This window comes from Furipterus horrens, unplaced genomic scaffold (assembly GCF_987537825.1).
Source record: "Furipterus horrens unplaced genomic scaffold, mFurHor1.1.pri manual_scaffold_5, whole genome shotgun sequence".
NCBI lineage: Eukaryota > Metazoa > Chordata > Mammalia > Chiroptera > Furipteridae > Furipterus > Furipterus horrens.
Genome location: NW_028327175.1, coordinates 35,641,727 through 35,656,136, shown reverse-complemented (window position 1 = coordinate 35,656,136; position 14,410 = coordinate 35,641,727). Strand labels below are relative to the sequence as shown.

At 36.1% G+C, this 14,410-nt stretch overlaps 1 protein-coding gene across 2 annotated transcripts in view; it reads left to right on the top strand.

Moving 5' to 3' along the window:
- The window catches only part of PDE4D (phosphodiesterase 4D), a 318,702-nt gene that overhangs the window by 61,743 nt on the left and 242,549 nt on the right, over positions 1-14,410 (top strand). Inside the window, exon 1 of one of the 2 annotated variants that reach the window (XM_090276286.1) lies at positions 3,640-3,719. The exons of the other annotated variant lie outside the window; for it this stretch is intronic. Coding sequence (XP_090132412.1) covers positions 3,655-3,719 — 65 coding nt within the window. The 5' untranslated portion in view covers positions 3,640-3,654. Of the gene's footprint in view, positions 1-3,639; positions 3,720-14,410 lie in introns of those variants that run through there. 2 annotated transcript variants of the gene reach the window in all.

The following is a 14,410-nucleotide window of genomic DNA, read 5'->3' as shown; positions in this document are numbered from 1 at the left end:
TACAAAAGAGGTAGGAAGCCTGAAGATCAGAAGCCTTCAAAACAGTTCTCTGGGCTTTTCCTCAGGAATTAAGGAATTTAGTTCGAAGGAGGTTCATGCCTATAGGAAAATCCTTGAGGCCAATTGTATACCTAGCAAGTGTAATAAGATAAGAGAAAAGCCTCAAAATCTGCTTGAAAGTCTCCTCCAGATAAGAAAAATACCAAGTTATTCCTCAATAACAAGGAAATGCTACAAGAATTTAAAGTGACCTGTTCTTGTTAATGTTACAGTACAATGTAGAATACCAGGAAACTAAAAAAAAAACTTCAGCTCCATGGTCATGTAAGCACATTTGACAGGTCTAAATATTTTATTAGTTTAAGACATGGTTCTCAAAATTTGCTCCTGACTAATTAGAAAATGTTGGATATCTATTGTAATCTGACAATAAGAAGATTTGAAAGTGGGCAGAGCATTTCAAAATAATAAAGTTATCTTATCAACTTACGTTATTTAAATTTGAGTCAGTGAAGAAATATATCAAGTAAGTCACAAAATAGATAGTATGCCAGTGTGACAAAACTGTGGATGTTGTGACCAAGTGAAGTTCAGAAAGTATCATCTATATAGTGGTTTGATTCAACAATATATATAGATGGATGTCCCCAATGAACCTACACATCTGAGGTACAGTCCATTGAAATGTTGTGGTGACAATAGTCAAATAGGAGTTTGTACAATATTATACAATTCAATACATCAAGAGAATGCTATAAATAATAAATAATGGATCAAATGCATGTTCTGCTCCATCCTGGGAAGCTTTTCAGAGGAAAAATATACATGACACAGATTACAAAACATTATTTCATAAATGTTCATGTGAAAAATTGCCTTAGAATGGAGGAAACACTATAATATTGTATAAGTATCATACTATTCATTTGTTAAATACTGCCCCTACCTTAAATATCAGGGGTAGAAGCAACATTTTAAAAATTTAAGTCTCTATGGCCTGATAATATTGGGTATCTTTCTTTCTCTGTAATGGCAACCTTGATGTACTGATCTAAGAAGTTTTGAGTATTCTGGTTAGTTGCATACACTGTCAGGTTCCCCACTTAGACTTATATTTTGGGGGGACAGAAGTGATATCTGAGTCATTATAAGACTATTATACTATGTTCAGGGGATACCCAATGAGTGGGCTAGGATTTTCAGAGGTAGATTCTTGGAATACATGGAACATTGAGCAAGTCAGGAATAGCACTCCAGGAAGCACTAACCTCTTCTGTGTATGTGACAGCGGAGGGAGTGGCAGTGAGCTAAGTAATCTCACTGGGACAGAACTTTCTGGGGGATGGTAGAACACAAGGCTGATTATTTCAGGAGAGTTTAACATATACTATTCAGACATTACATCCTGTGACCATTGACGGTATTTTTTCTGAAATGACAACCAGAAGAGATCTGATAGACCTTTCATGGAAGAGAGCAGTGCTTCAAATAAATAATAGTAATTGCTTACTTTTACTCTGCTTCTTTTCTTCCTTTTCCCACATTAAAAATCCAAGGAGAAAAAAGATAAGCCTCCTCCCATAAGCCCCCTCCCCCTCAAAAATGAATAGTCTCACAGACTTTTTTTGAATTCCTAAAATATGTGATTGGTTAACCTGCCTTAAAGTGCCGTCAATACACTAAATATGCCACAGAGCTAGGAATACACGACTGTCCCTGAGCAGTCATAGGAAAACTGAAAAGCTTAAGGAGATGACTATATGGAAACCAGTTGATTGGCATTTACCTTCAGAGGCCTGGGGGTCACTGAGCAGAGACTAAATCACAAATGCACCCTGAAGCGTGACCAGAGGAGGAGTTGAAGGGCTTGTTGTAATAAGCAGCCAGAGCCTCTGGCGGGATGCCTTACTACATTAATTTTCCAAGTCCTTTGGGTGGGTCACAACTGCACTTCAACATCCTGCCTCCAAATGCTAAGTAAATACGAAGTTCACGTCAGACTAGAGAATGAACATACTAATATCATTTAAGGAATCAGAATGCTTAAATTATTTTTGCTTGATAATTCACTTCCAAAATAATTGACGTTGGCATGTTTCAACTCTGTGCAAATGTTCGGAGGGATGGCCAGGGTGGTCAAATGCTCCTTCCCTCAGGGGCAATTCCAATCAGCTTAAATTATATCTACTGTAATAGAATAGTTTTTATTTCAGATGTAGGAGGTGGGGTAGGGACTGGTCTTTACAGTAAGTGATGTTAAGATCATATGATATGAGCTTCATTCCTCACTGAAGAGCTGTTAAGAGTTAGCAAACCCAGAGTCTTGGTGCATAGAAATCAATGAAATTTGCATATAATTTTCAAAAAGAAATAAGATTTAGACAACATTGTGCAAGGGAACAGCCTCAGTACATGTAGTCTCTTGTCTAGCAATAATGCATTAGATTTTTTGGTTTAAACATTCTGGCAAAACAACCTGATGCACCGATGCCTGCTACACTCTGTTGAACTTTTAAGAAGCATTTGCATCTCTACAACTAGCCCCAGAGCATGGTATTTCGTTAAATATGCTTCAAATGAACAGCTGCTAAATCCTCAAAGTTCTCTCAACTTTGCACTGATAAGAAATTTTATTTTTCAGTGCAGGATTTTTGAGGAAAATTACTTCTTTTTTATCTTGGAAGAGGGTGGTTAACAAACATCTCAATGGCAATTGGGTGTGTTCCCTATAAAGGTGCTCAGAGAATCTTACCCTGAATAACAGACACCTCATTTCCCAGAGGAGGAAATGGTTTTCTGTTCTGAGAGGTCTGCCCGGCTGGCTTGCAGTCCCGGTCTGCGCCTTAGCTTTGTAAATTTCAGCGATTGAGGAGAAGGCGGGGCTGGACGCCCTGGTCGGTTTTTTTTTTTTTTTTTTTTTTCCTCTCTCACTTCCCTGCGGTGTTTTGAACTGCCTTCCTACAGACGTCAGAGAGCCCTTGAAGAATAGTTTCTTCCTGGCGAGAGATTGAATGATAGTTCTCATTCACAAAGGCCTGGAGTCAGATTCTAAGCAGGGGACACGACTGAAATTACATTCACAGGTAAAGCAGTGGGCCCAGCGAAGTGAAGAGCTTTGTTCCCTCGCTGATTTCTTGGATCCCCAGAGAAGAGTGTTTTCCTGTGGTCGCCCTGAAATGGAACTTCCCTGACAGCTCCCGGGGTTACAGTCCTTCGCAATTTTTTTTTTTTTTCTTTTCCTTTCACACTACCTGAGACCTTTCGAGTGCTGGAAAACTTTAAACCTGTTACTAAGGATTTGCAAAAATAGACAAGATCAAGTGGCTCTTTCACTGCGTTGGTTTTCCTTGTGACCAGATGAAGAATAGATTCAAAAATTCAGTTCGTCCCTTGGCAATGCAAATAATGAAAAAAAAGACTGTCACTTCCGAACAGCCCAGTACTGGAGTAAATTCAGTATGAACAAGGGAAGAATTCCTGTGTCTTAGAAGCGTCCCTATGTTCTGGACTGGGAGCAGGCGTTGGACTCCGGGAACTTTGGATTTCTGCAAGCAGCCCTCCTTGGAAGCGACGGAATATATTTACAACCGTCTTTGTGGAAAGACAGCTGAAATGTATTGATCAAAAGACTTTTCTCCTTTTTTTTATTTCAAAATGAGTATCATTATGAAGCCAAGGTCCCGGTCTACAAGTTCCCTGAGGACTACGGAGGCAGTTTGGTAACGTGCTTTTTTCTCTCGTGCTTCTCCCGTCTTGCCTTTTACGATTGACGTAATACTTGAGTATTTAGTAATTGCTGACGAGGTTCCAGAGTTAGGTTTGATGTTAAGGCTTTGTGAGAAAGAGCACGGTATTGGTGACAATTTTATTATCTATTTTGTGTCCAATTTGTCAGCTCTGAAAACAGGGGTGCTCACATTTTTTTAACTCCATGTGAACTGTAGCAGATCACCTGGTGGTGATTTTTAAGAGGAGAAAAGAAACTTTCAAATATGTTGGAAGTTTAGAACATGAAAACTTGTCATTTTTACACTCTGATTTGGTTGCTTATTTTTTCATCTTTCTTGCAAGCAGATTGGTAGTTGACAGACTTTGCCATTGTCCTTAGGAGTAATACCTTGGCTTTTAGCACAGTTGTGTTAGAGAAATTAATAATGTTATATATTTTAATCATATGACCAACTTGAATATAAGTATGTGGTTAAATATTTATCAAGTTGCTTATCATTCAGTCATCTTTTATGTTTTATCTTGTCAATGTTTACTGCTAACTTTTTTTGGTAAATTTAGTGTTTTCACTTCATTGTAAAGTATGTTCATTTCAACTTATTCTAACATGTTATTGTACTGTTTCCCCTATATTGATTTGAAATATTTATAAGCATATGGCTCTTAAGGAATATTTTCTCAATAGAGTAACTTTTGTGTCTAAAATAGCTATCGACAGAATACTTTTATGGCTATTTCAGAGGTTAATCTTTTATCTCATTGATTGTAAGTAACTAAGATTACCTCTTTGAAATGGAAGTAATCATGCTTCAGATAAGGGAAATAAAAGCATGGCTGAGGGCAGGTGTTTGGGGATAAGATGGAAGCAGAAGCAGACTGGCGAAATATGTATTTTATGAGCAGACAAACACATATAAATATTCAAATTGTTTGCATAAGGAATTTAGCACACACTTATGTGGTTATTACACTAGTGTTTTGCAGTGGACTAGAATCAAGAATTATCCCTTCAATAATATTTTTGTGAGTTTTAATAAATTATAGATACAGATTTTGTTTCATAGCACTTGTGGTTCCTTATAAAAGAGTACCTGCAAAAACTTCCTCCTTAAGTTCATTTAAAGAAAAGTATACATCTACAAATAAATTTGGTTCTTTTATGCCAAGTAATAAATACAGGAAAATGCTTAGAATTCTTAAATTAATTACCATATATAGTATAACTCCCTGACATAAATGAGTAATCAAAAATTTTAAATGAAGTGAATTTTTTTCACTGGTGATTTCTATCCTACCTGTGTGGAAACAGGATCTGATACTTGAATAAACAGAATTTAAGCAATCTTTCTTTCTTTTGGCCTAAACTACCAGGGGACTAATTTCTAAATGCAGGGTTCAGTCAGCAATAATCAGTTCACTTCAGGGCACTAGTAACATTAACATCCTCTACTCTACTGAGATTTTCATATTCCATTTTTGTCCACAACTATTATTATTTTATTATTCCAAATTGTGTAAGCTATTTTCATAAATAGGGGAAAAATTCAAAATATATTTTTAAAAATACTGATTTGTGAATGTGTATATTATTACATATAACTTAAAATATGTAGTATTGAGGTCAGAATGTTTTTTATGTAAGAAATAAATGTCTCTCTTTATGCTAATGATTCCTAGAGTTAAGTGGATACTACGGAAACCCCTCCCATTATTAATTTTACATGTGACTTATTAATAATATAATGGATTGGTTATATTACTGCTGCCTCTAAATCATTTGACCTGAGGGTGTAATTGCTGTAATTAGTTTTACCATTTTATTATCTCTTTTGTCATTCAAATACTATATGCACATTTATTTATTTATATTTACATATAGTAAAACCTATAGAAATTATAGATTAAGAATCTATGGGAAATATATGTATGTATATGAATCCCCTCAGATTACATGATGAACAATCTTAAATATTCATGGTAAGTAGATGACAAATAATGAATATCTGGCAGCAGAAAAAAACAAATTCCAAATTTCTTGACCAAAATTCTCTTCTAGTTTTGGAAAAAGAGAAATGCCACTGTCTAAAATATAGCCGTGAGGTTTTTATAAATCAAGTTTTGAAATATTATTAAATATAAATATTTTACTTAGGTTTATAGATGTAAAGAAAAAATCTCTAAAGCTCTTTTCCAATCAAGTGGGCAGTTACCTTTTAGGGTAAAAATAGCAGTAGTGGAGATAGGAGAGACTTTCTTCTTGTCATTGTACTTTTCTACTGTATAAACTTTCTCATTGAGCACGTATTATACATGAAAGTCTAAATATATCCAAACCATAACGACAGTGTGCCTGAGCAGGCTCATCTTTGTTTGTGTAGATATCTGTATACCTGGTAAACAACACTTTGCTCAGTGTCCGAAATGTGGCAAATAAGCTTCACAATACTAAGCAAATACAATTTTCAAAATAACATTGCTGCTCAGATCAAAAACTCTTGTATTTTTTTTCCTAACAACTCTCCTCCTAAGGTTGTAAAAATTCAGACTGGCTGAGAATTCTTATTTTGGCATCGTGATCACAGTGAAAAGCATTGATTATACTGAAACTACTAGTTTTATAACTGAAAATAAAAACAATGTAACAGCATTAATATTTGGTGAAAACATTACTCATAGCTACCACTATTCCATCCTCAACTATTTTAATTTTTTACTCAACTTACATATCTCAAGAAGTTGTAAATACTATTTGTGTGCTCTGGTTCTTCGTTTTACATATTAGCATTTCTCTACTTTTCTAATAATAATGCTTATAGCTATCATTTTATTATGTCTTTTACGAATAAGAACTCTGAGGAGGATTTTACATACAACATCTTATTTAGTTTTATGACAGTGTTAAAGGAGTGGTTAACCCATATTTAAATATGAGAAAATGCACCTAAAAGATTTAATAACTTGGCCACAGCCATGTTACTGCCACAACAGGCTGGGATTTGAACCCAAGCCTGTCTGCTCCAAAGACAGTGCTCTTTTTACTTCATCATGTTGTTTCATCTACTGTCTATGCAATTATGATTTTCAATCACTGTAAAATTATTCATCTTGTGACTATATCCCAATGCATTAAAATATTTGGTTAGATATTGGATGATTGAAGAAATAAATCGGAAGTTTTTGTTTTAGAGGTATGGTTGCCTATGAAGTTTAGGGCTGATATTGGATGTTGAAAATGGCTGAAAGATTCTGGTAGTCTTAGCCCAGGGCAGTGTGTTCTCTCCTGGTAGCAAGTAAGGTCATCTGTTCCTGTACAGAGAAATAAAGAGCAAAAGGTCAGCATCTCCTGGTTTTGAATAGATGATCTTTCCAATTATGTTAGCAAGTTTAAGTTTGTTCTCTACAAGCTCTGTAAGGCTTTGTGTTTTAAGTCACTTTGAAGAATACTCTGTGCTATACGTTTTATCTTAAAGCTATTATAAAGGGGAAAACAAATGGATTTTGCATGCTTTCTACCTGTCCAATATACATGGTGACTATCTTAGATATGACAGCTTTCAAGTTTGGTTTAGAGTTTTTACCATGTGATAATTTTTTTATCCTATTACCTAAGTTTGTATCACAGCTGTTCTATAGTAGACTTAGAGATACATAGTGTTTAGAAGTGATTAAGATACCTTGAGAATTATTCAAAACATAACTATGGAAAAAACAGAATAGATTTCAGATAGTCACACTTTTTAAAATTGTAAATTATGAGGTCCCCTGAAAATTCCCTTTGTTCACCCTCCTTCCAACTTGCTTTGTGTTCCTGGAGAAACCCCCTATTCCTTCTATAGCCAGATTTATTCACCTGTAAAATAAAGGATGTGGCCTAGATCAGTGAATTTCAAACATGTTTTTTCAATGGAGTACTTTTTACAAATAAAATGCTAACATAAATGAGTCTATATGAAAGGTTTAAAATTATATGTATACCTGATATATAGAGATAATTTTGTAAACATACATATGTCCAAATATATAAGTAAAAATATGTAAACATATATATAACAATAAAACAGCCACTGAGTTTGTGCCTTTGCCCCCACCCCAAACCCAGTTTCTATCCTTGCAGTACCTCTGAAGAGCTCTAGGCTTCCAAAGAGTATTGTTTGAAAAACACTAAGCTCACAGAGTACTAAGATCCTTTCTAGTTCACATTCTGTAATGCTGCCCAACCACTGGAGAGTCATTTGTGTTTTCTGTGTCCCTATGTGAACTGGGATAAACTTGCTGCTAATTAAACTTCCTGGGAAATTCAAGTATCATAGTCCAAATACTTCTACTATGAAAGACTTCAAAGTGATGGGACAATTCTTATTTCTGAGAAATCACAAAAGAGTTATAAAAGTGAAAATGCATTAATTCAAAAGAAAGTTACCTTAATTTTATCCACCATCTTATTTTTTACAAATGTGTTTTACGTTCATTTTGGATGGGAACAATATTGCTCACTAAATACTGTATTCATAGCTTATATGTCAGGAATTCAGTATTGCAGTTGGTAAAGAAATGCTGAATTGGTAGTGCATTCTTCAGAAGAAAGGTCATTTCTTTAGTACCAGTATTTCCAAATGGGATTCTCAGCCTATTCTTTTTTTTTCTATCATGTCAATGGTGAAAAAAGTTTATAAAACATTGCCTCATGCATTCCCTGGTGGCATTGTACTCTCTAGGCTATACATGAATAAAATTGGCTGTTGTCATGTGTGCCACAGCACTTAGTTTTATCTGTAACTTCCTTATTGATCTGGGGCACACAGTGGTTTTGGCCCCATCACTAAAACTTGCCTTTCAGCAAAAGTAAAGGAATAGCTCACTTCTTAGTCTCTCTGTCATTCCAATCATATAGTGAATTTTATTAAATCAGAAAGAATGAGAACATGAATGTAATCATGGGTGTAGGAATTACTCACCATTCCTATACCCAACTGTCACTAGCAAGATTGAGAAAAGTAGATTCTAAAATGAAACTAAAGGAAAAGAACATTACTGGGGTCTTCAAGGAAATTTTCCTTAGGGAAAGATGCCTGGAAGATCTGAATAGATATTCTAAGTGATAATTATTACTAAACATATAGAATTGTTAAAGCCTGAATAAAGGTAACAAGAATGAGACCTGGAGGCTCTTAACCAGGCTGATAAGGAATAGAGTCACAAAGAAAGCAGTCTTAATTTAAAAATAGCATAGACCTTCTTTGGAGCTCTTTCAAAGTTAGAAAGATTATCTAGCTTCTCAAGAAATAAACCACAGGTTGAAGATATATTAGAAAATGGATCTTCTAGCCAAAAGCACCAAACCTACCAAAGGAATAGGGCCTACAGTAAGGGCTGGGTTACCACAGGGGCACAAAGACAGTGAGCCTGCGTGAAGTACTAGTAAGTGTAACTATGTAAAGATAGCTGATGGATGGCTATGCCTATGACACGTCTCAGCTCTCAAAATGCCTTGCTGTGTGGTCAAGTTTGGCATAAACTAGGAAGTTCTTCAAAAGAATAGAGAATAGGGAGAATCCCAGAACCTATGGATATAGTTTCTAACATAACAGGAGGAATATAATTTATATGTAGTTATTATACACTCTAATGGGTTTGGCTCTTATGAGAGCATCCTGAGTGATGGGTAAGGATGTGAATTAGGGAAGCCTAAGGTAAACTGCTCTTCAGAATAAAAATTAGGAAAGATTGTGGGGAGGAGCAGAAGTGTGGCTAGAGAAGTAAGAGGGAAAATCAAAAGGAGGTCACCACGGAAGAGCTCTAGCCCATTTTGAATCAGACATCCACCATCTAGCCCCCCACTCTGTTTAATCACATTGCCACTTCTAGACAACGGCTGCCCTTAATGGCCCTGAATGTAGAAGACATTTCCCCCCTTCATCTCAGCCCTCAGAACTTCTGCCAGAGGATTAAGAGAGCCAACTGCAAGTCTTTCCATTTCTCTCCACTACACATAATAAAAAATTAGAAAATTAGAAATTGGTGGTAGAATTTACGCACACCAGGATTGCAGCTTCCAAAGCGTCCTTACAGGAAATGGTCCTGATGCTTTAAAACCCACACAGTTAAGGTGTTTTGTTTATGTCTAATACAAATCTTCCTTGCTTAAATTTTGACCCATTTCTTTCTGGTTATCAGTAAATATAGGGATAGTGAATCAGTAGGTTCTCCTTTATGACATTTGAAAGCTGCTAGTAAGTGACTTCATGGCCTTTTTTTCTTTCATAGTGCAAAATACTCATTTTGAATCATAAAGTAGATGGCACCAGTGTGACATGTTAAAAGAAATGTTTCATAAAACATAGTTTCAATATGTAATTGTTTTCAGACTTCATACAGAAGAGTATTCCCACTGTACCTAATTCTCCTTCCTGTTTAAAATACATCCAAGATGAGAAATTCAACCCCTTTGAATTCATATGCATGAAATATTCACATGTATATGAAATAGAGAAAATAATCATTTCTATCATCTCTGATTTCATTTCACTGAATGTGGCACAGACTTTTTTGTGGGTGCCAAAGAATTTATATGACGGGTACTGTTTTAGGATAAATTATTACAAAAGATGTTAACTTTTAACCAGTGGCATTCTAGTCATTGCTGTAATATTTCCTCTGATACTGTAACTTTGTCGAAGAACATTAAGTAACTGATTGGCAACTGGATCACCAGCTAGCTAGGACACCAGCTCCTATGTATATAGTCATAGTCTGAATGGTAACCATTGGAATGAAGGTAGCTACAATATTTTGAGCATCTACTGTTTGTTAGACATTGGACTTGGTATTTGACCCAATTAAGCTCATTTTGTCCTCAAAACAACTGTAGGAGGTAAAACTGAAGTACATAGCTTGTACATCATGGAGCTGAAGAAAACAAGGTGATCTAGATCCCACATTTGTTATTGCTGCTGTTCTTGTTTTATCTGCTTTTCTCTACTATCTAAACTGCTGGGGCCACACATGGTTCTGTCTCACAGAATAACAAAAAGTAGTCAGCTACTTATACTTTAGCTTCCTAATTCTAAATTGTTCAAGTTTTTCCTTTTAACCTTGTGCATCTCAAGAACATGTATACTTTTTGTGTTTGTCTGCCTTCTTCCTCATGATTCACAGGCCTTTGACCACGGACCATAGAGATGTATCAAGAAGTAGAAAACGGACTTTGACACAGCTCCATTCTTTAGGGATCTAGCTGGTTCCTATATTTAGTTTATTGACACTCTCTCCAGTCAGACTATGAACTACACTGTCTTCTTCCTCTCTGACATTTGGCCAGTGAGTAAAACCATAAAATTTTTTAGCTGAAAGGGGCCACAGAGAATAACCTATAATCTAATTCTTCCCACCCCTAACCCCATTTTGGAAATTTAAAAAAGTTTTGCTAGTCTTTAAGATTCCTGGTCAAGTAGGGTCAAGAAAAATTGTTAGAAACAAAGCCAGTGCTTATGTGGCAAAAGGCTTGGTTGGAGAAATAGTTGTTGGTTTTTTTTAAATAAAAAATGAAGTTTGAATTCAAAGAGAGAGCTAAAGTGTAGTCAGGCAAATGTGTGAAAGCAGTTCTAGTGTAACTTGTATGAGACATTAATGTAATTCTTCAACTTATGCCTGTGAAGTTAACTCATACCAAGGTAATTTTGTCATTTTTTGAGAATTCCCAAAAACTTGAATTGGAACATCATGCAAAGAAGCGTGGAAGATGAAACCTTAGCTATCTCCTGAAGGAAATTCCGGACATTGCTTTGACCAAAGTCCTCTCACAGACAACTGAACTCTGATCATTAAACTTTAGGAAGTCCCATAGTTAATTAAGTAGCTAAAATTCATGTCCTAAAATTCTAACTTTGTTCCTCTCTGTCCTTCCAATATAGCTTTCAACTGAAATAGAAATAATGGCCATTGCTATTTACCGAGTGTGTGCTATGCGGCAGGCCCCAGGCTGTGCGTTTGACAAGAATTATCCCGTTAGGTCCTCATCATAAAGCTTGTGAGGCGCCCATTGATATCATCCCTGATTACACAGAGAAGGAAACACACCTACTGAAGTAAACTAACCTACCTAAAGTTGCATGCCAAGTAAGATAATTTCATGTATTCACATACTTTTAAAAATTATAAAATGTTACCTTTAGCTATGATATATATGGTAATATGTCAAATGAGTTAATAAACCTGGTTCTTAGCACTGTGGTGGACTCCTTGTGAGTGCTCAGGAAATGTTACCTTGTATTATTCATTTTTAAGTTTGTGCATTTAGTGGGACTTTTTAAATAATCAAGAACTATAAATGTGAAAACCGATTTAATCTTTAAAGCCTTCTTTTCCATAGTGCAGTCTTCTTGAGCACATCTCAGAACTGAACATTTATACAAAGCTAGGTATTCTGGATAAATCCCATTAACACTGTGATTCAGAGGAGACTGACTTCTGTTCAGGTGTACCAAAGAAGTCAACTATACAAAGCGAAGGTGGCAGAGTAAGAAACAGTCAGTCCAAAGCTAAAATACCTCTTACTTACTTAATTAAAAATTGATCAGAATCTGCTAGAGAAACAGTCCTAGGCAGGAGTTAATCTGAAAGAAAGAGCCTGGGGCTTGGGCATTATACCTGGGTGCATCAGCGTAAAGACTTTGTCCACGCGAGGTTCCTGCTTGGGGCTGCCTGGTGGTTCAGTTTTGCTGTCATCTCACACTAGACCATCCCTACGTCTCCAGGTCCCCTGCTTCTCCAGTCCTGAGGTGCATTCTTGGTTATGGAAGTCACAGATTCTTATCTCCTTCCCTGAGTCTCCTTCTCCCTAGACTGGGGTAGTACTCCTGTTTACTGTACCCTGCCAGGCTGAGCAAAAGATGAGATCTGTTAGAACTATGCCTGAGGCCTGGAGCATTGCTTCAGGATTAGCTGTACAGCATAGGGGCTTAAAATGTAGAGAATGCAGTAGCTTAGTGACAGCAATTAGCATTCCATAGTTATGGTATCTCCTTATTTTGCTATGAGTAGTTACCAGTAAAAAAGCATGTTAAAAACATTGCTTTGTTATAATTAACAACTGAACCTAGGGTTCATAGATGTGATTGAGGGTGGGGTTAAGCGCATTGGGGCAGAAAAAATTGGACCACTAAAGATTCTGTGAGTCTCTTGCTTAGAAAAAATATTCCCAATTATTTATCTGAGTCCTGTTGTAAAAATTGAATCTAACTGTATATGAATCAGTAAGTGTTTCTATGGTAATATAAAATACACAAACACACAAAAAAACAAAACCTGCTACTAGTAAATATACCTTTATAAAGGTGTTGTTATAATTAGGAAATGATTTAACATGCGTTTCCCAGAAACACACATTAAATTTCTTCATAATTCTAAGGTCTTTCTCACGTAAATAATAAAAGAATTGGACTGGGTTTATCTTTGTACTCCTATGCCCGCACGGTGCCTATTTCATCATCTGTAGTCAGCATCTGTCTGTTGCATAGAAAAGAACAGTGAGATGGTCTACATTATAAACCAAGTGTTACAATTTGTCTTTGTTTTTAATTTCCCTCTCATAGATGGCTCTCTGCTAAGGATTTTACTGGGTGAGTTGTTGAGACAAAATTTGCAATCAGTCCATGAAAAGGAATTGTAACATATCTGGGAGGATTTGTACCTGGTTCCTGTGGCTTTCCCCCTCAGTTTCCCACCTCCCCTGGTAATTCTGGTCTCAACACTTCTCCCCGTACTTTTGTGTGTCTCAGATGCTGGAATCTACACTACCCAGCATTCCTCAACATTTTCTCCTTGCCTGAGCAACGCAACTCAGTACCATCAACTTGTAATGAATGGTGTATTTAGAAATGCTAACGTATGTTGCACATGTTAGTCACCCAGCTAATATGGCTGACCTTCTGACTCTTGTCAATGGGGTGATTTTTATTATGTGCGATGAGAGACCTGTTGGAGCTAAGTACTGAGACTGCCATTTCAAGCTCATTCCAGCTTCATCTAGAGCATTTTGAGGCCCAACATAACTGTCACATCTAGTATATTTCACAGCTGGGACGTTGAATCACAGTCAAGTTTGTCCTAAAGTGCTAGCAAATGGAGTTGACCTCTGATCTCCACAGTCAGGGTCAGCATTCCTGTTTATATTATGAACTTTCTCCCATTATTAAGTCAGCTTTTAGCTTTACTGCATTCTAGACTAAAGTATTTTGGAATGCTAAAAAATTAAGGTCTATTTCATAATAATATAGGAATTGATTTGTTTTTAGTCTCATTCAAAATATTTTCTAGCCACTTGACCATTTAATCAGATCCTGTAGCTTAAAATATATAGTCCTTAAGCAACAGGTTTTTTTTTTTTCCTCTGTATCTTCTCTATTAGTGTCAAAAGTAAAGGTGCATTTTTCATTGCTTCATTTAACAATGTTCATTAAACCAGTTCTGCCCCAGGTACCCTGCTGGCTATTAGAGAGACAGTGATGAAATTATACACTCTTCACCTTCATAAAATTTCCAATCTAGTGACTTTCTAAAATATTTCTGTGAGACAGAGGATTTCTAGTTTTACCTACTACCCTGCGATACATATATTTTTTACTTTCATGGTAAGAAAGTACATTTATAGTTTAAAAAAACTGTTGTTTTTCAGTTGCTTTCA